Below are 20,108 nucleotides of genomic sequence, written 5' to 3'. Positions count from 1 at the left end.
TTTAGAAATGAAGAAATGGAAAGGTCGTGAGATTATGTAATTCGCCCTAAGTCACATAGTTGCTAGGTGGCAGAGCTGGGGTTGGAAGTCAGGCAGTCTGGCTCCAGCATCCATGCTTTTAACCAAGTTGATCTATTTGAGCTGTGCTGTCTACAGGGATGGCACATGAGACCTACTTAACATATGGAAGTTCCCGTTCCCTCCACGTGGATTAAGAAAGCCATAGTATGGGGGCTGGCCCGGTGGCTCAGGTGGTTGGAGCTCCGTGCTCCTAACTCCGAAGGCTGCCGGTTCGATTCCCACATGGGCCAGTGGGTTCTCAACCACAAGGTTGCCAGTTCAATTCCTCGAGTCTCACAAGGGAAGGGAGGCTCTGCCCCCTGCAACTAAGATTGAACATGGCACCTTGGGCTGAGCTCCCGCTGAGCTCCCGGATGGCTCAGTTGCCGCTTTGACTCCCGCAAGGGATGGTGGGCTGCGCCCCCTGCAACTAGAAAAGGCAACTGGACCTGGAGCTGAGCTGCGCCCTCCACAACTAAGACTGAAAGGACAACAACTTGACTTGGAAAAAAAGTCCTGTTCCCCTTCCCCAATAAAATCTTAAAAGAAAAGGAAAGAAAGCCATAGTATGGCAGGTATTGAATGCCAGGCCAAGGGAAGGGCTTTATTCCATAGGTGATTGGAAGCCACTGAATTCATCCTGGGCACAGTATGTACTCAATAGCAGTTGATTGAGCAGGAAGTGACAGGAAGATACCTGCTCTGGGCAGAACCGCCTGGAGTAGGGAGAAGACCAGTTTTTCCTCACTGCTACTTGAATGCAGAGATACTTCAATGTTTTCTTCCTGAGTACTGATGTAATGTAAATATGAAAACAACAACACAAAGAATAGTAACAATCATCTGTCATATTGTCATAGCAAAAGATTAGAAATAACCTACATGTCTACCTTAGTTTTCTATTGCTGTGTAACAATCACCCCAAAACTTTGAGCTTAGAATAACACACATTTATTGTCTCATGGTTTCTGTGGCTTGCGAATCCAGGTGCAGCTCAGCTGGGTCCTCCACAGACGTTACAGGCTGCAGTCAAGGAATCAGCTGAGGCTGCAGTGTCAGCTGAGGGCTCGACAGGGAGGGGAGGACTCCTTTCCTTGTTGCCTGTTGGACAGAGGTCACTCATTTTCTTGCCACAGGGGCCTCTCCATAGCCCTCAGCGTGGCAGTTTGCTTCATCGACGTGAGCAAGCAAGAGTGCCAGCAAGACAGCAGTCACAGTCTTAATCTGAGAAGTGACATCCCATCACCTCCCCTGGATCCTACTGAGTAGAAGCAAGTTGCAGGGCCCGCCCACACTCAGAGGGGAGGGGATGACAGGCACGTGTGAATAATACCAGGAGGTAGGGTCAGGAAGCACCGCCTTAGAAGCCTACTTACATGTTAGTTTCCTGTGGCTGGGTAGCTTACATATTAGTTTCCGCGAACTGGGTAGCTTAAAACAATGGAAATGTATTCTCTTCCCGTTCTGGAGTCTGGAAATCTGAAATCAAGGTGTCAGTCAGCAGGGTCAGGTTCCTCCCAAAGGCTCTAAGCAAGAATCTTTGGGACAGCCGGTTGGCTTAGTTGGTTCGAGTATGGTGCTAATAACACCAAGGTTGCTGGTTGGATCCCCTCATGGGCCACTATGAACTGTGCCCTCCTTAAAAAGGAAAAAAACAGAAAGACAAAAAAGAATCTTTGCCTCTTCCAGCCTCTGATGGCCCCAAGCATTCCTGGGCTTGCAGGAATTTAACTCCAATCTCTGCATCCTGCCCCTCATGGATTCCTCCCTGTGTCTCTGTGTGCCCTGTATTAAATTTAGGGCCCACCCCTGGATTTAGGTGGATCCGAAATTTAGGATGATTTCCTCTCAGAATCCCTAACTAATTATAACTGCAAAGGCTTTATGTCCAAATGAGGTCACATTCATAGCTACCGGGAGTCAGGACTTAAACCTATCTTTTGGCAGAGATACAATACAACTCATTACAGTCTACCCACTACAATGTCCATCACTATGGGATGGGTTATATACATTTAGGTACATCCGAACAGTGGAATACTAGGTCCTTGGGGGAAACAAAGCATGAAAAAGCTCTGTATATGTTGATAAGGAAAAGCCACCAAGCTATATCAGGGGCAGGCAGCAAGATACAGAATAATGTGTACATACAATATGCTCTCTTTTCATAAAAAATGGGAAGGGAAAAATACTTTATGTGTCTAAGATAGCTCTGGAAAGCTATATAGGAAACAGCCCCCCCACAGCTTGCCTGCAGGGAGAGACAGGGTGACAGGAAGACAGGGATGGGAGAGAGACTTCTTATAACTTTCTGTACTATTTGAATTCCAATCATGTAAATGGACCATCTTTTCGAAGAAAGAAAAATCTACATTTAAAAGGTCATCGGTCATACCAACACCCAAAGGTATTAGAGCATGGTTAACACCTCAGTGCCTTCCTTGCCTTCTCATCCTGTTCCTATTACATCCATATGTAAGAAATATTAAGAACCAGAAATATGTTTCTTTTACAAATATGGGCTTATTCTGTCCTACTGTTTTGAAGCCTTTCCCTTAATATCCTGCAACCATTTCTCCAGTCACTGAATGCTCTTTTGTAATATTTGGAGTGACTTCATAGTATTCCATTAAATGAACAACCCATGACTTACACGTACAAGTCCCCTACTGATGGACATTTTGGTCTTTCTCATTGTTATTAAAGTCAGGCATTATAGAAAGACTTGGCAAGTTAACCAAAAGCTATCCAGCAAATCCAGTTAACCGGAACGTCCTGTCCTCTAAGCCTCCTGGTTAATGTGGTTTTGCTGATGGTGGGCAGAGTCCACCCAGCCAGCCTAGCACCCAGATTTGGCAGGCATTTGGCCTTAGCAACCTGGGGGTGGTAACTCAGTCACTTGTTTCCCAGTTACCTGAGTTGCAGATTTAGAACCCTCTGCCGTGAGCAGGTGAGCACCTGGCGCAACTCCTTCTGGTAGTGGGCCCTGGGGTGGCTGGAGTGGGCACCACCCGAGTATGGGGCAGGATGACTGGTGGGTGTCAGCCTTGGGGATTCAAATGACCACAGGCCAGGCTGAACTGAACAAAGCCACTGAGTCAGCACAGCAGGGGACCCAGCCTCTTCAGAGAGAGGAGAGCCAGAGGCCTCCTGTGGAGACTGGTGTAAGTATGTGCCTCCCTACAGCAGGCTCCTGGGGGCTCCTTGGGTAAGAGGGTCAAGGAGAGGAGCTGTGTTTGCTGTGTTCCCAGAATCTCATGTAAGACAGCATGGTGTAGAGGAAAGAGCATGGGCTTGGAAGCTGCTGAACCTCCAGCTGTGTTTCCTTGGGCAAGTGACTGTACCTCTCTGAGTCTCAGTAAAATGGAAATAATTCTAGAACCTGCTTCACAGAAGTGTTCAGAGGGGACTGAGGACAGAAAGAGAAAAGATAAGAGGAAGCAGCGAGCACGGTGGTACACAGCCAGTGCAGGCTACCTGTGAGTTTCAGGAACTGGTCACCGAGAGAGTTGGTAGAGAGGGGCCTAGGCATCAGGCAGTTCTGGAGGGAGGGGCAATGATAGGAGCCTAAGCCCAGACCCTGGTGCTGTGAGAAACACTCTGAAGTGAGGGCTCCACAGGAACAGGCAGCGTAAAAAGTAGACAGTGAGGTCATGAGCCCGTCAGAGGCTAGTAGGAACCCAGCAGGTCTGGGGACTCCAGACAGGGTGACATAGACCTGGGGCATGCTGGGACACCTGAGGGTCGGCAGTGCTTATGGCAGAGGTCAGTCAGGCCTCTCTTGGCTGGGCCAGGGACACCTCAGGGAAACTGCTCTTCTCCTTCCAACTTTGCACCTCTCCTCACCCCAAGTCACAGGGATTGACCCCAATGTCCTTGACGAATAGCTCTCAGCCCTGGCCTTGCCTGCGCCATCTCTGGGTGACAGAGCCCAAAGGGCACAGTGGCACCTATAGTGTGGTTTCTCAGATTTAAAAATCAGGCCCCTCTTTGACCAAGATAAACTCACACTCATCCCTTCCCCTCACGGGAAACGCAGAACCATTAGTCGTCGCAGGCCTGCTGCTTTTTTTTCTGGGTATTTGCTGTTTTCCAAATATAAAATTATAAAATTCAACATGCTCTTTCAAACAAAGCACATTCCTCCCTCACTCAGCCCAACAGCTGTAGACCCACCTCCCCCTTTAAATGGATGATTCATTGTCTTCAAGAACAGAGGGAGGCAGATGGAGCCTGATGTATTGTTACAAAAGAAACACACATGCTGTTTAGCCTCTAAAGCATGGTTTCCTCCATGGTCTTATCTAACCATGGCAGGTGGGGTAGGTGTCGTAGCTGTTCTGCGGATCGTGAAAGAATTCACAAGTCAGATAGAAATATGGAAGATTTATTAAAGTAAGAGGAGAGTCGACTGGGCAGAGTCTGCTGGAAACTACTGCATCGAGTGTTTGGTCTCAAGTTTTAAGGTTTCCTGTAGTCAGGGGTGGGGGAAGGTGCGGTAAAGCTGATTATGGCAACCTTTACATATGTTATGTAGATTTAAGTTGGAGCCAGGAGAGTGGATCCCATCCAGATGCAAAACCTCTCCCAAGTCACTGGGCGGAAGTAAATAGAAACATTGAAACAGGATAGTCAATGTATAGGAAGCAGAATGATTAAGAGGCAAAGAACAGCAAGCTTTCAGAAAGTCCCAAGCTAAGTTACTTATTAATTTTAATTATTCCAGAGATCCAAACCTCAGAAATAGAGTTAGTGCCACCATCACAATCCCTCCGTCCCAACAGTACGCGCATGAGTTTGAGAAGAAATGGGCAGTGGATGGGGTTCCACAATTTTACAGATGGACAAACTGAGGCCAGAGAACCTCATCCAAGGTTGCTGGACAAGCAGGAAAACGAAGAGGTCCTGTCATTGAAGCCTCAGTATTGCTACAGTGGGCTCCGAAGGGGCGGGCAGGAATGCTCCCTCAGGGGGGTTGGGCGATGGGTCGAGGCCAGAGCTTAGGAATTTAAGGCCTTTAAGGCCAGGGAGCACGAACCGGAGACTTCGGTGGGACTCTGCAGTTGGTTCTGGGTTCCGATTTGGCTCTGGGTTCCGATTCTGCTCTGCCACCTTGCAGCAGCCAGACATTGCGCGACTTGCTCAATCTTCAATTTCCCGTGTATACAAAAAGAGCGAATAATCCCTATTTGCTGGGTTGTCCGGAGCGGTAAGTGCGATCGTGTCCGAAGAGCCCTCCCCCCGCGCGGGTCTTCAGTAAGCACTAAAAGGAAAGACCCCGCCGCACGCCGACCGCGGCCCCGCCCGGGCCCTAGGGCGCGCCCTCCGATCCCGGGACGTGGGCGGGTCCGGTGCGGGCTCCGCCCCCTGGCCCCGCCCGGTCCGACCCGCTCAATCTCAGCGGCGGGGGCAGCGGCAGCGCACCGAGGTAGGAGGCCAGCGGCGCGCGCTCCCGCGGGCCGGGGGCTCGAGCACGCGGGGCGCGCTCCGGCGGGAGGAGTCGGCGGGGGCGCGCGGATGGGGCCGCAGGGCTGAGGTTGCGGCGCGCGGAGGGCGGGAAGGCGAGCGCGCGCAGTGGCGGGCTGGAGCCGTGTCTCGGGCCCTGGGGGCGCTCAGGGCGCACCGGCCGCTCCCGACCCCTCCCGGCCACCGGGAGCGCGCGTCCACCGGCTCTGCGGACATCCTGCCGCGTCCTGCTGCAGTCTCGCCCCGGTCTCGCAGGCCCCTGTGGGCGGGCCGTGGCGGGAGCCAGCCCGGGCCCTGGGGCCTGCAGGCGCCCGACCAGCGCCCCTCTGCCCCGGGGGTCTCCTTGCTCCTCCGGGCTGAAATGCGGTGGGACGTCCTTCTCAACTGTCACCACAAACAGCAGATCCCTGACTGAGGGCCGGTCACCTTCCCTGTCCTTCTCCTGAGGGATGTCATTTCATCTCAGTGCAACCCTGCGGAGTCGAAAGTAGCTCCATTTTACTGATCAGGAAACTGAGGCTCAGAGTCATCAATTTCGTCGCCCAAGAAGTCACAGCCTGTACAGGGACTTGGGCCCTCCACTCCTTGGATTTCTCAAAATGGGGCCTGAGGCCACCTGCTACGGTGGCCAGTCTCCCCCGCTCCAGAAGCCTGGATTTGTCTGGGTGAATGTGACAGTGGCGGATGGGTTCCATGAAAGTACCTTCTTTCTGTTTTGTTTTTTTTAAATATTTTATTGGGGAACAGTGCGTACTTCCAGGACTTTTTTCCAAGTCAACTTGTTGTCCTTTCAATCTTAGTTGTGGAAGGTGCCGTTCAGCTTCAAGTTGTCCTTTCAGTTTTAGTTGTGGAGGGCGCAGCTCAGCTCCAGGTCCAGTTGCCTTTGCTAGTTGCAGGGGGTGCAGCCCACCATCCCTTGCGGGACTTGAGGAATCGAACTGGCAACCTTGTGGTTAAGAGCCCACTGGCCCACGTGGGAATGGAACCGGCAGCCTTCGGAGTTAGGAGCATGGAGCTCTAACCGCCTGAGCCACCGGGCTGGCCCACCTTCTTTCTGTTTTCACCTGAGATTTCCTATTTTCCTTAGCTGAGCTCACAGCGGGTGCTTACTCAAGAAACCAGGAGCAGACCAGAGGCTAAGGCCAGACCCGCTGCTCCTCGGTCAGAAGCGGGGTTCAGGAAAAAAACTCAGAAGTCAGAAACCCTTAGCTGTCTGTCGGTCTCTCAAGCCCTGGGGATGGAGGCCAGCCCTTGGAGACTAGGCACCACTCCCATCCAGGGGTCCGATGTGAGAGACAGTGCTGGGTTTTTACCCTGAACTCCGGGGATGTGGCAGGTGCTAGAATATGTCCACTGGGAGTTCTTCCTGGATTCCAGTCTGGGGGTAACATCATCTGTGGCCAAGACTTGCCCAGTGTGAGGCCACCAAAGCCCAGGGGGATTGTCTCTTTTTCATTTTTTTTTTTCATTTAGTTTTCTATATTGTTATTTTTCTCTTTGCATTCATTCACTCAACAGCTGTTCATGGCACTTTGGGCTTTAGGCACTGTGGAGATAGCAGCAAATAAAGCCAACTCGGTCCCTGTGCTTGGAGGAGACAGACAACACACGTGTAGGAGAACATAGTGAATATCCACTGGCAGAGACCACTTTAGATGCAGATCAGGGTTTGAACTCTCAGAGGTGACATTTTTATCTGGTTGACAAGCACTCGGGGTCAGCCATGAAAGGAAGGGGGAAGAGCATTCCAGGTGGAGAAAATGGCAGGTGCAAAGGCCCCGAGGTGGGAGTGTGTCTGGTGTGTTTGAGAATCAAGTAAGTCCAGCAAGGCTGGAGCAGGCCAGCAAGGGGGAGAGGGTGGGAGATGAGGAGGAAGAGGTGCGCAGGGGCCAGATCAGGCAGGCCTTGTTTGCTGTGGCAGAACTTTGAATTTTATTTTGAGTGTGATAGGAAGCAGTGGGGGCAGAGTTGGAGCAGAAGAGGGACGTGATCTCAACTGTGTGAGAACAGACGAGTGGGGGACAAGTAGGGAAGTGGGGAGACCCATCAGGAGCCATCTCAGCAGTCCAAGCAAGAGATGGCACTGGCTTATATAATACACACCAGAGATCTAGGGTGGTACCTGGCACCCAGTAAGCAAAACACAGTGGTAGCTGTTGCTGTTTTTGTTTTAAACTTTGGAACCAGGCATACTTGGGTCTCACCTGTGGCTTCAGCTCTTCATGGCTGGGTGACTTTGAGCAAGTTATTTAACTTCACTGAGGCTTAGTGTTGTCACCTGTAAAGTGGGTAGAACATACCACACCACGAGGCTGTCCAGAAGGTTAAAATAGATAAGGTACAGATGCAAAGTTTTGGGCACAGAGCCTGGCTCATAGTTGGTTCAATATTTTTGTTAGATTTTCTAGTCAGCCACTGGAGAATAAAGAAGGCATAAGAGGGCAAGAGCAGCTGGTATGTTTGAAATTCATAAGGCATCTTTGAGGGACTTTTAGGCTAGCTCCCGCCAATGGAGCAGGTGCAAAGGCCCAGAAAGTCTGCTGCATGCCAGGCACAGGCTTCTAGGTTAGGTACTGGAAAGAGCCAATAATACTAGTGATGGTAATGATGACCCTAATTATAGCCAACGCTTACCCATTATTTAACAGTGTGTAATGATTAAGTTAACACTAGGTGATGAGATAGTGAAACCCAGAAATATCAGAGGCTCAACACAACAGAAGTTTATTTCTCATTTATGGAAATCCCTGTTCGGTGTTTGGCACGCGGCTTTCTACATGGTGACCTAAAATCCCTTCTAGCTTGCGGCTCTGGCATCCCCCAGGACCACAGAGTTATTTCCTTTCAGCTAGTTGGACAGGCAAGGAGATAAACAATTCCTCATGGGACATTTTTATGGGCCAGGTCTGAAGTGGCACACATTCTTTCTGTCTTCATTCTACTGGCCAGAACTTGATCACATGGCCATATCTCACCGCAAGGGAGTCTGGGAAATGGCTTCTAGCCATTTTCCTAAGAAAAATCAGAAATATTTTTGAACACATAGCATTGTCTGCCACACCATATTGAAGCATACAGTTATGCATGGGTCATCTTAGTTAATCCTCGTGATAGAAGCTGGCACTGTTATTATCTCATTTTACAGATGAGGAAACAGATTCAGAGAGGCAAAGTCACTGGCCCAAGGTCACACAGCTGGTGGGAAGGCATACCACATTTGGAGTTCTGGCAGTCAGATGCTGAGGCTATGATATCCAGACCCTTCCAGTGAGGAATCCCATCACTGTTTTGAGAATTGGTTGGAAGCTGCAGATATTGGAGTCATACACACAGGGTTAAGATATGATTTCTTAGGACCTATACTACCCAGTAGGACTCTACAGGGAGAACTTTGTGGGCAGAACCAAGGGTTGGTATCATCCAATGCCCAGGCTTCAGGCATCTTGCTCCCTTCCCCCACCCATTAGGGCGCTGGCTGGAAGAAGGCACCCAATACGTCAGTTCATTAGGGGCCCCCTCTCTGCCAAGCTGGGCAAGCAGGAGTGGAGATCCTCCCGTAGGAGTGTTTGTGGCCTCCCTTCTGCTCTGGTTATGGGTGTGTAGCCCGTAGACATTTCTGGGTTTCTGGAGGCTGTCAAGACGTGGGAAAATGGGGGTCCCAGGGTTTTGTAGTGGCAGCTCTCTGCTTCTGGCTGAGTTTAGTTTTACCTAAATCTGGCCTTGGTTGCCAGATTCTCTTTGTGGCCTGGTGTGCCACTTCTCTTTGTGGCCTGGTGTGCCCTGTTTTCTGGCTTTCCGTTTGCAGGACAGATTCCCCAGTTGGGGGTGAGGGGTCCAGGTTGGACTGAAGTGCATTTATGCAGCACCTGCTGCATTCCTGGGTCTGACCTAGACACAGTAGTAGAGCCTTGAAGTGCAAATGCTCTGGCCTTGCCCTGAGGCACTACTGGGAAGCTGCCTGCCTGAGTGGAAGGGGTTCTGGGCTTACCACCTTGAATAAGTAAGAACCCCACCTCTCTGAGCCTCGATTTTCTCATCTGGAAATAGGTTGAGATGAGGATTTAATGAGAGAATGCAAATATGCCTCCTGTGGGACTGAACCTGTAGAGTGGAGGGTGCCCTGAGGCCAAGGGTGAAGTAGCAGGAGCCCAGACACTTGATGCTAATGACAGCAGCTGCCATCTACTAACTGCTCACTAGGCACCAGTTGTGGTTTTAAACCCCTACAACTTTCAACCCATGTAATCATCACAACAACTCTATGTAGTAAGTGCCATGCGTCCCATTTTAGAGATGAGGAGACTGAGGCTCAGAGAGGTCCAAGATCATACTGCCAACCTGTGGCAGAGTGGACTCTGATGTGACCCCCAGATCTGACCCTGACTCCAAAGCCGTGGGCCTAACCACTAGGCTGTACAGCGTCCTTGCCACAGGGAAGGAATAATGAGAGGTGGTAGGAGGACCACTGAGCCCCAGGGCCCTGGGGCACCGGGACTGTACATTTTGGATTTTCAAATGAGCGAAATCAGTATTTATTGAATGTGCGCCGTGAACCGGCCCGAGTCACACGTTCTCTATAAATCCCCCAGGTAACTCCGGCCCGAGTCACACGTTCTCTATAAATCCCCCAGGTAACTCCATGAGATGGGTGCCAATATTATCCGCATCTTACACTAGGGACACTGAGGCAAAGTTGCTCTCCTGGGGCACACAGCTGAGGGGTGTGGGAACAGGGGTGAGGGGTATTCCCTTCCTTGCATGGTCTCGGTGAGTCCACAGCCTGTGTTCTATTCCCTGCAGGATATGGGAAAAGTCACCTCGCACCCTGTAGATACATTCTTAACAAACTCTCAGACTCTGGCCTTTCCTGTCTCCAGAAAGCTGACCCCGTCCTGAGCTTGGAGCGCTCTAGGACCCAGGGTTTGGGGATCGTGGGGAGCGTGTGTGTGTGTGTGTGTGTGTGTGTGTGTGTGTGTGTGTGTGTGTGTTGGGGAATCCTCACTTTCAGGTCCCCTCCCTCCCCCTCCCTCTCTCCATCCTTTCCCTTGTCTTTCTACTCCTTCCTTTTCTCCCCCACCTCTTCCTCCTCTACTCCTCTCCCCCTCCACATCCTTCTTCTTCCCTCTGTTCCCCTGACTCGCTTCCCTCCCCTCTGCTTTCCCATCCCCTACCCCTCTTAGCCCCTCCCACATCCGTGGTCACATGGGGGCGCCGCCGGATTTAAGCCTAATCTGCCCTGTGCTCAACTCAGCAGTCTGGCTGTGGGGTGGGCTGGGCGGATTGATCTAGGCTCGGGGCCCTAGAAAAGGGCTTGGAGAGGGGTGTCTACAGCCTCCCCCCATGAGCTTGGGGCTGGAGGGGTCGTTGGAGGCCCAGCTGGCACTGGAGACGGTTATCCAGGTGGGTCCTGAGAGCTGTGCCCTCCCCTGTCCAGCTGTTCTGGAAGGAGCTGGTGAGGAATACACGCATGTTGGGGGTCGAGTGGTGTGGTGGTGGGGCGCACAGGGGCCCTGGTTTGCAGCTCCTAGCCAGACGTGGGGCAGGGGGCTGCTCAGGGCTCAACTACTGTGGCTCCCTACTCCCTGTGGCCTGTGGGTGTGGGGGTCCCTACTCCCAGATCTTAGGATTGTGGTAACCTCTCCTGGTACAGTGGGATTCTCACCCATCTAGGTTGGAGCTGGATTGGCATCCCAACACTCTGCTGCCCTGATGGGGTTTGGTTCTCTGGCCCTCATTGGGGTCTCCTTCCCTGGCAGGGGGCACACAAGAGTGTCCCTCCGTGGGGCGTTTTGCAATTCTAACTCCTAGACTTCCCTCCATTTGAGGGATTTCCTGCTGGCCTCCTGGGCACCCACATCTTGGGCGGCAGGACTTTGCTCCTTTCCCCCCAGGCCAGGGAGCCCAGGGACTCAGGTCCCTCACAGACCCTCTCTCTTTCCCTGCAGACACTGGAGAGCAGTGTCCTGGGGCCGGGCCAGGAGACGGGCCTGAGTGTACAGGACCCGGCCCAGGACTGTCAGCCCACCTGCCTGTCCGCCTGCGTCAGGGAGATCGTCACCCGCAACCTCTCCCAGCCTGAGAGCCCAGGTACCACTTCGCCCTCTCCCCTGCATAGACATTGCCCGCATCTCACCTCTTCTCACACCCCCCTCAACAGTCAGGGTGATGATAATGATTGCAGCTTCCATTTCTTGAATACTCACTGGCAGGTAGGCAGAACCCTATGGTGGAAGGACCTGTTTTACAGATGAGGAAATGGAGGCTCAGAGGAGTAAATTGCCCAGACTTGTTCCCATGTCGTGCTGCTAGAAGGCAGGGCAGAGCATCTCCTCCTTGCTGCAAAGACTTAAGACCCCAAATTCCACATTCCCTCCCAGGGAAGGTGTGAGTTGGCTGAACCTGAGAGTACAGGGGGAGGGCAGTTCAGCTCAGTTCAGGGCTTTGCAGAAGCCGGAGGGGTGGTCCTGCCCCAGGCAGGAAGGCTGATGGGCCCCTGCTCCTCCTGGTGGGTTGGCACCCCGACTGCATATGTGATTTGAGGGTCTGGGAAGGGCACACAGTCAGCTGGCATGTAAGCAGCTCTCCTTGGTTGTGTTTCTGGGGCTCCTGCCATAGCCTTTGTTCAACCTCAGCCTTCTTGGGAGACTAGGAATGTTGGGGCCTGTGGGAGCCCGAGACAGGGACTTAGAGAGCCCTCATCCAGACTGGAAGAGCCTAGAGGCTCGTGGTGTGTGTCCAGGTGGAAGGGGAGCCCACAAGACAGGGAGGACACTAATATTTTTCCCTCTGGCCTTTCTTTTTCTCCTCTTTTTCCTCCTCACAATCTGACCTATACTATGTTGAGCCCTCGCCTCAGAAGTTACGTGAAACCCTTCCCTTAAGTGAGGCTTTCCTGCTTTCCTGGCAGGGTCTGGTTAGTGTTTTACCCATTTTACAGATCAGCAAAACTGAGGCTCAGAGAAGAGTAGTAATTGGAGGAGGAAGAAACTAGACCTTGGCTCCTAGTCTCCTGTCTAGAGACTGAGCCTTCCTCTTGCACCTCCCAGGCCTGCTGGGGTCACACTTAAGCTGTAGTTGTGTCCACTCTAAGTCTAGCCATCGGCCTGTCGCTTTGCCCCTTTCTGTTCTTCAGTTCTGTTTGTGTGGTCTGGTGCCGCTTCCACTCCCACCAAGCCTCCTCCTGGGGCCTGGTCCGTCCTCCTGCCTCAGTCATGGGTCGGGGGGCACCTGTAGGGGGAGGACGTCTCCCTGGACCCAGATAGAAGCCAATCATGTGTCCACTGTCCCTCTCCAGCCCTGCTGCCAATCACAGAGATGGCATCGATGATGTCGCTGCAGGAGGAGAACCAGTTGCTGCAGCAGGAGCTGTCCCGTGTGGAGGATCTGCTGGCCCAGAGCCGTGCCGAGCGCGACGAGCTGGCCATCAAGTACAATGCGGTCAGCGAGAGGGTGGGTGCTGCCGGGGGCTGAGAGCTGGGTTGGGGAATCCCTGCTGTGAGGGCAGGGAGACGGCCAGGCCACGCCAGGCGTGCACACGGGGACTCAGGCCATCCTGGGGTTGACGTGTGGCTCCGCCAACTGGAATGGACTTGACAGATCACTCCGCTGTCTGTTTTCTGTAGTGAGGATGGTAATATGAAGTGGAGTTGTGAGGAATCAGTGACATAATGGAATAAAGTGCCTGGCACAAGGGGCATTTCATTCCTGTGTGTCCCGGACCTGCTTGGGGTCGGGGACACACAGAATAGGACCCCTAGGGGCCCCTGGCACCTCTCGAGTGTCTGGACATGTCCCTATACTCCCATTTACATGGGCTTTGGGGTCCACCTAACAGTGGCTGGGCGCTAAGGCAGGCTGGGCTGGGCACAGGCAGCCATAGACCTGCTGCCCTCCCCATGGGATGAGGCCCAGCCACGGAAGCGGAGAAGCCAGGCCTACCTCCAAGTCCAGACAGGATTCACATCCCCTGGGAATTGTGCTTAGGCTTGTGGGGGTCCCAGGGCCTGGGACAGGCTGTAGGGGTGGGCTATGGCCAGGGGCGCAGGTTGCTGTCAGTGCACTGTCTGCTTTGGGCCTCTAGGCTCGAGGGAGGTGACCCTGGGGAGTTGATGATGCCTGAAAGTTGGTGGGAAGGTTGCATGAGAAAGGGAGTATGTATGCAGATGGGAGATGTGTGGGTGTTAATGACAGTCATAATAGTAGCTACTGTTTATTGAGTGCCTACTGTGTGCCAGGCAGGTGCTGGGTGCTTTCCATTTAATGCACCACAGCTGGAACCACTGTGATGCTCATTTCACAGAGGCTCAGAGAGGGCACGCACTGTGCTTGGGGTCACACAGCCATTGAAGGCTAGGTCTCTACTCCCAACCCAGGGCTCTACAGTTTCCTGGGTATGGGAAGAGACAATTGGGAGGTCCAGGGAGGGCATCTGGCCCCTGGAAAGCTGGGAGGACCTCAGACATGACTGTCTGATGTTGGAAATGGGAGACTGAAGCTGGCCCAGGGTTCCTTGTGTGGTACTGGCAGAGCCAGGATTAGCCAAGGGCCGTTGAGCCTGCCTGTCCACACAGGGTCTCGAATACCCTTCCTGGGAAGAGGGATATGCATTTCTGTGTGTGGTTGTGGGCTGTGCCCGTGTCCTAGTATCTGCCCGCTTGGACAAGCCCCCAACTTGTTGGGACTTGCAGAGGAGCAGGGTGGGGGACCTGCAGTGGCCCCCAGCACTGGAGACAGAGCACAGCTAGTTTTCCCAGGGTTTGTAGGGGGTGTGGAGGGCGGGCTGGCCTGAGTTGCACATTGTCGGTGGTGGTGGGGCCCTGAGCCAGCCCCCTCCCAGCCTTTCACCTTTTGGCCCCTGGCACAGTGCCTGGTTCACGGGGGCAGGGGCTGCCTCTGAAATGCCATCTTCTGACTGACAGTGAAGCCAGCACTGCTGCACTGGCTGGCAGGGGAAGGGCAGAAGAGGTGGGCGGTAATAGGTCTCTTTTCTGTTAGGACACAGCTGCTGGGGTGGGGCCACAGCATGAGAGAGTGGGGCTGTGTGAAGTCTAGAAAATGCCCGCATGTGGCTGGGGACGCCCCTGAACAGCATGTACAGCCTAGTGTTTGTGCTCTGTCTGAGATGGTGTCAGCACAGCCCCACCTGGAGGCAGGGATTGGATGAGAAGGACCTGCAGGCCTTTCCTAGGGGGTTGGGGGAGTGGCTCCACAGAAAACATCCGAGCCTGGAGATCACCTTATTGAGATGGGGAAACAGGCATGATAGGCCCAAGGTCAGCTATGGAGCTGGGATGAGGCCCATGGTCTGGGCTCTGTGGTCTTGTGGCATTACCTCTCCCTTCTGCCCACTTGTCCCCATGCTGCCGGTGGCAGCGTCTGCCCCCGTGGCTGGAACTGTTGCATGTGGACTGGGTTGGGGGGCAGTCAGCAAGGTTGTTCGGACCCTTTAAACCCCACAGCATCCCTGGGAAAAGAGAGTGGAGGCGAGGTCAGGATCTGTGCCCTGTTGATTGCATGTAGGGAAACTGAGGCAGGGGCTCCCAGGGTCCACCTCTGAGTTCAGAGGGAGGCCCTCAGGGTCTCTGTGGAGCCCACCCTTTTTTTTGTCCCTGAGGAGCAGGTGTTGGGTGAGGCAGCTGGATGGGAAGGAGGGAGTGGCTATGCCCCTTTGGCTCCACGGGACAGGATGGACCCCCTGGGCTCCCCGTGTCCATGGCAACCTAGATAGAGTGACTCTAATAATGGATACTAGGGCAACGGTTGCTAGGGGAGACAGTAAACTTCTTTCATCCCAAGCTTGGTGGCACCCTGCTTCCCTTTTGAATTACAAGTAAAATTGAAAGGCTGTTTTGTGAGGGGAGAAGTTTGTGGAAAGGGGTGAGGTGTGGCTGAGTGGCCTGGGCCTGGCTGTGAATGCTGGCGAAGCAGGTGGGGCACCCGGCAACTGCCTGACCCCCTTTTAATCACAGAAGCAAACAGCACCTGGTCCAAACTGTGCAAATCACACACTGCACGGGCCGCATTCAGACCCACACAGAGCCACGCAGATGCACAAAACATACCACACAGAAACACGACCTCACCCCAGGGATGTGCTCAGATTGATGGACGGGGCACCGCAGAAGCCAGACACCACACAGTCCCACCCAGGCATGGAATGTGTCACCCAGACGCACGGTCACCCCACCATGACATACCCGCTTCATAGACAATAATGCGTTGTTTCACGTTTCATGGACACACACGGCCAGACAAAGGTACGTACAGGTGCACAAAGCATAGAGTGACCCACATGTATACCACTGACACACGCGCGGTTACACATATGGTTGTGACCAGTACACATACGGTTGTGCACACAGACATGCAAACACAAACACGTGGGTACACACAGACACATCCACCGCCGTCACCACGACATAGACCTGCGAGCACAGAAGCCACCTCACCCTGGCCCAGGAAGGCCCAGACACAGAGACACACAGGTCCCAGGTGAAGACCAATGACAACACACACCCCACGCACACCGTGAGGGACACCCACATCGCTGCACAGGACACACAGCATCTCTCAGATGTGGACACTGTCGTGGGTGGACTCCTTGCAGACACTGGTCACGGACCTGCAGCCTCCCTTCCAGGCAGAGACCCCCTGCATACTACCTCTCCCCACACCTTCAGACCATATTCCCCCAACTTGAGATGAGACCCCCAAGCAGCCCTCACCAGCCCTCCCTGTGGGTGGCACCCCAGTGGCCAATTTCAGCTTTCTCAGGGGCTCATTGAGCACCTCCTGGGCATACTGGATCCCTCCACGCCTGGAGGGAACCTGTACCTGCCACTAACCCTGCCCGGCCCTGTTATTAGCATGGGTGAGATTAGCTGGCCTTGCCCTTGGCTTCTCTGGAACCCGGCGTGGGTGGGTGTATGAATGCCCTACCCAGGCTGGAGCAGGCCAGGCAGTAGGGAGGTGGGTGCTGAGTGTGGGCTGATGTCAGAGGCCTCTGGGCTGGGCTGTCATCCACTGGTGCTCCCTGGGCGCTGTCACTCTTGCTAGTCCCTCTCATCCTCAGCAGCCTTCTCAACAGGTGGGGCCAGCAGGTGCCCAAGGGGCAAAGGGGGTTCCAAGGCTGGTGGGGGCAGCCAGAGCCAAGCATCTTGCCTCTGCCTACAGGGTGTGATGATGAGGGGCTGTAAGCTGCCTGGGGGTGGAGGAAGCGCGCTTTACAGCAGAGGCTTCCCCTGAGGTCAGGGAGAGGCGGGAGCTTGAGGCCGGGCTGGGACTGGGCGGGTATTCATAAGCCGTAGATTAGAACATCTGCGTGCACCTCTCACAAATCGGAGCGCTGTGTATGCGGGGAGTGGGGGCAGGCTGCTGAGTTCATTCATGTCACTTGGGATGTGTGACACCGCCTGTGTGCCTTGTGAGTGTGCATGTCCCCTCAGATAGGCATGTATGTAGATACACCCCTGTCTGAATGTTTTCACGTGTGCTTATGCCATTAATTCATGTGCTCAACAAACGTGCCACTAACACTGTTCTAGGTCTAAGATACAAGGGGGAATAAAAAGCCGGGCTCTGCTGAGCTCACTTAGGACGGGGCTGGGGGACAGGGGCACAGATCTAATAATCATCAACCACAGCTGGGTTGGTTGTTCTGGAGGAGAGGCTCCCCGTGCACCCAGGGCCGCTAAGGTTTACCCCCAGGTGCATCTTTGTGTTTTGCATGCACATGTGTGTGGGCTCACCTACATGTGTCCACACACAGCCCACCCGTGTGTCCATGCACGTCCTGTCTGTGTGTCCACGCATGGCTGCATTAACCTGTGCACACGTGCATTGCATCCTGGGCTTGCCCACATGTGCCTGCAAGGCACTGTGGGTCTGGCCCCAGCCTGGCACCCCCTGCAGAGGCCTGCGCCTGCCTTCCCCGGAGGCCCAGGACTCTCACCCAGGGCCCTTCCCTGCAGCTGGAGCAGGCTGTGCGGCTGGAGTCTGGGGAGCTGGAAACACAGGAGCCCAGGGGGCTGGCACGGCAGAGCGTGGAGCTGCGGAGGCAGCTGCAGGAGGAGCAGGCCTCCTACCGGCGCAAGCTGCAGGCCTACCAGGAGGGCCAGCAGCGGCAGGCCCAGCTTGTGCAGCGGCTGCAGGCCAAGGTCAGGGCCGCCCACTCCTGCTCCTGCCTACCCATGTGCTCACTTTGCCCTGCCCCCACCCCCGGGGCTAACCATTCGCTCCCCACCCATCCCCAGATTCTCCAGTATAAGAAGAAGTGCTCGGATCTGGAGCAGCAGGTGCTGGAGAGATCCACAGAGCTGGAGCAGCAGAGGCTGAGGGTGGGTGCCAGGGTGGAGCAGGGCAGGCCCTTCCCTCTGCGTGCCCAACCTGATGCCTCTCTTCTCCCACCCAGGACACAGAGCACAGCCGAGACCTGGAGAGCACCCTCATTCGCCTAGAAGAGGAGCAGCAGAGGTGGGGCACAGCGGAGAGGGGTCACGGCTGGCAGAGCAGTCCTCTCCGGCCACGTGCCCACTGCTCCCTTTTTGTTTCACCCAGGAGCGCCAGCCTGGCCCAGGTGAACGCTATGCTCCGAGAGCAGCTGGACCAGGCGAGCTCGGCCAACCAGGCTCTGAGTGAGGACATACGCAAAGTGACCAGCGACTGGACACGCAGCTGCAAGGAACTGGAACAGCGGGAGGCTGCATGGAGGCGCGAGGAAGAGGTGGGCACAGGGGTGCTGGGAGGCCAGGCTCCCAGTGGGGCCTCGTGGGCCCAGCCTGACTTGAGGGGAAGGGCCTTTGTATAGTGGGGGGAACTCAGACCTCAGGAGAGGGAGTGGGAGTGCCCAGCTGGCCAGGGGAGCCTTTTAGGGGAGGGTACATAGTTACAATAATAACTGGCCTTGATTAGCGCACTACATGCCAGGTGTGCATTTCTTTTCTATTCCTCATAATAATGGTAGCGGTATGTGGTAGGTGCCGTCATCCTCTTTCTAAAGAGAGATTAAGTAACCTGCCCACAATCATGCAGCTGGTAGCTGGGATGGAAACCTAGGTCCCCGGCCCTTTCTGCCCTTTCTCGCTGCCTCTTGTAGCTGGTGAACGCAGTGAAACCCACTGTGCCAGAGGGAGGCTTGAGAGCATGGGAGTGGCAGCTCTGACACAGCCCTGTGCGCAGCCCCAGAGCTGGCATGGGAAGTCCCCCCTCCCTGGGTGACAGTGCCTCCCAGGGTGGTCGGAGCTGGGGAGGAAGCGGGTAGCCCTTTACTCGGCCTGTCTTCCCTTCAGTCCTTCAATGCCTACTTCAGCAACGAGCACAGCCGCCTGCTCCTCCTCTGGAGGCAGGTTGTAGGGGTCCGGCGGCTGGTCAGCGACGTGAAGATGTCCACTGAGAGGTAAGGCCTGGCTGACGGAGGGCAGATTTGGGGAGACGCTGCAGCAGCAGTTGGGTGGCAACCCTGCTTTTTAAGTTGAACTCGGTTGAACTTTAGTCCAAATCAACATACCTGTGTGCCAGGCCCTAGGAGACGCAGAGGCAACTAGTAATAATGAAAAGTCTTACTACGATCGTGGCAGTCCACATTTACTAGGTGTTGACGCTGAGCTGGGTTCTTTGTACATTTTATTTCATCTCATGTCCTCACCGCCTCGAGTGCTGGAAAGATACGGACCGAAATTCTAGACTGAGGAAGTGAACGGTCAGTGACATGAAAGTGGAAAGGAGCGAATGTCCCAGATGCTCAGAGGATGGGAGGTGTAGGGAAGTCAGAAAAACACTTCATAGAGGAGGTGGAACTTGCACTGACCTCAAGGGGTGGGTAGGATTTTCCTGGCAGAACTGGGGGCATTCCAGGCAGAGAACACAGCCTGAGCTAAGGCTTGGGGGTGGGAGAATATGGCAGCTGGTGGGGTTGGAGCAAAAGGCAGGTGAAGGGAGGTCAGGTTGGAAAGGAGAGCCTCAAAAGCAGGGGAGCTTGGTTATGCTTCGTCTTTGAGCAGCAGAGGTGAGGAGAATGCCTAGAGGCAGGTAGACCAATTTGTTTCCCTTTTTACATTAAAATTTTGTTTCATTAATGATCTTTTGTTAAAATCATCAAATATTCAGTCAGTGTCCAAATTTCTCATTGACTCATCCCTGTCACCGATGGTTTCGCTTCATTTTCATTTTCATTTTCATTTTCAGGATCTGTAGATGGTCATAAAATGCAATGGGTTGATTTGTCCTTTAAGTGTCTTTTAATTATTTGTTCAGGAAACTGGGACAGTTGTCCTAAGAGATTCCCACAGTCTGGATTCTGGGGTGTCGTTTAACACCTTTATCCCCTGTACTTCCTGTCAATTGGATGTTGGATTTAAGGCTTGATCAGATTCAGGTTCGGGGTACTTTTGTTTGTTTTTTGGGTTTCTTTTTGTAAAACTTCTTAAGTGCTGTGTGCTTTTCAAGAGGAAGCCGTAATGCCTGGGTGTCTCTTTTTCTGCGCTGGCAGCCCTTGATGGTCAATGCCAAGATCCAGACATTCATCAGAGGTGGCACAATCGTGATTGTCTTGTTCTGTCACTTCTTCATGTATTAATTGGAATTCT

General features: G+C 53.8%; 1 protein-coding gene across 5 annotated transcripts in view; it reads left to right on the top strand.

The window, feature by feature from the left end:
• Window positions 1–5,438: 5,438 nt before the first annotated feature.
• Window positions 5,439–20,108, top strand: part of CROCC (ciliary rootlet coiled-coil, rootletin) — a 44,550-nt gene continuing 29,880 nt past the window's right edge. For 3 of the 5 annotated variants that reach the window (XM_081057108.1, XM_081057107.1, XM_081057106.1), the window contains exons 1-6: window positions 10,752–10,926; window positions 11,472–11,613; window positions 12,821–12,975; window positions 17,936–17,997; window positions 18,082–18,247; window positions 18,813–18,919. In XM_081057108.1, coding sequence (XP_080913234.1) covers window positions 10,867–10,926; window positions 11,472–11,613; window positions 12,821–12,975; window positions 17,936–17,997; window positions 18,082–18,247; window positions 18,813–18,919 — 692 coding nt within the window. In that variant the 5' untranslated portion in view covers window positions 10,752–10,866. Of the gene's footprint in view, window positions 5,489–10,751; window positions 10,927–11,471; window positions 11,614–12,820; window positions 12,976–17,495; window positions 17,682–17,777; window positions 17,862–17,935; window positions 17,998–18,081; window positions 18,248–18,812; window positions 18,920–20,108 lie in introns of those variants that run through there. The other 2 variants (XM_081057110.1, XM_081057109.1) reach the window with 2 other exon arrangements.

The sequence above is a fragment of the Rhinolophus hipposideros genome (genome assembly GCF_964194185.1).
Source record: "Rhinolophus hipposideros genome assembly, chromosome: 8".
Classification (NCBI taxonomy): domain Eukaryota; kingdom Metazoa; phylum Chordata; class Mammalia; order Chiroptera; family Rhinolophidae; genus Rhinolophus; species Rhinolophus hipposideros.
This window is presented reverse-complemented; position numbering and strand designations above follow the sequence as displayed.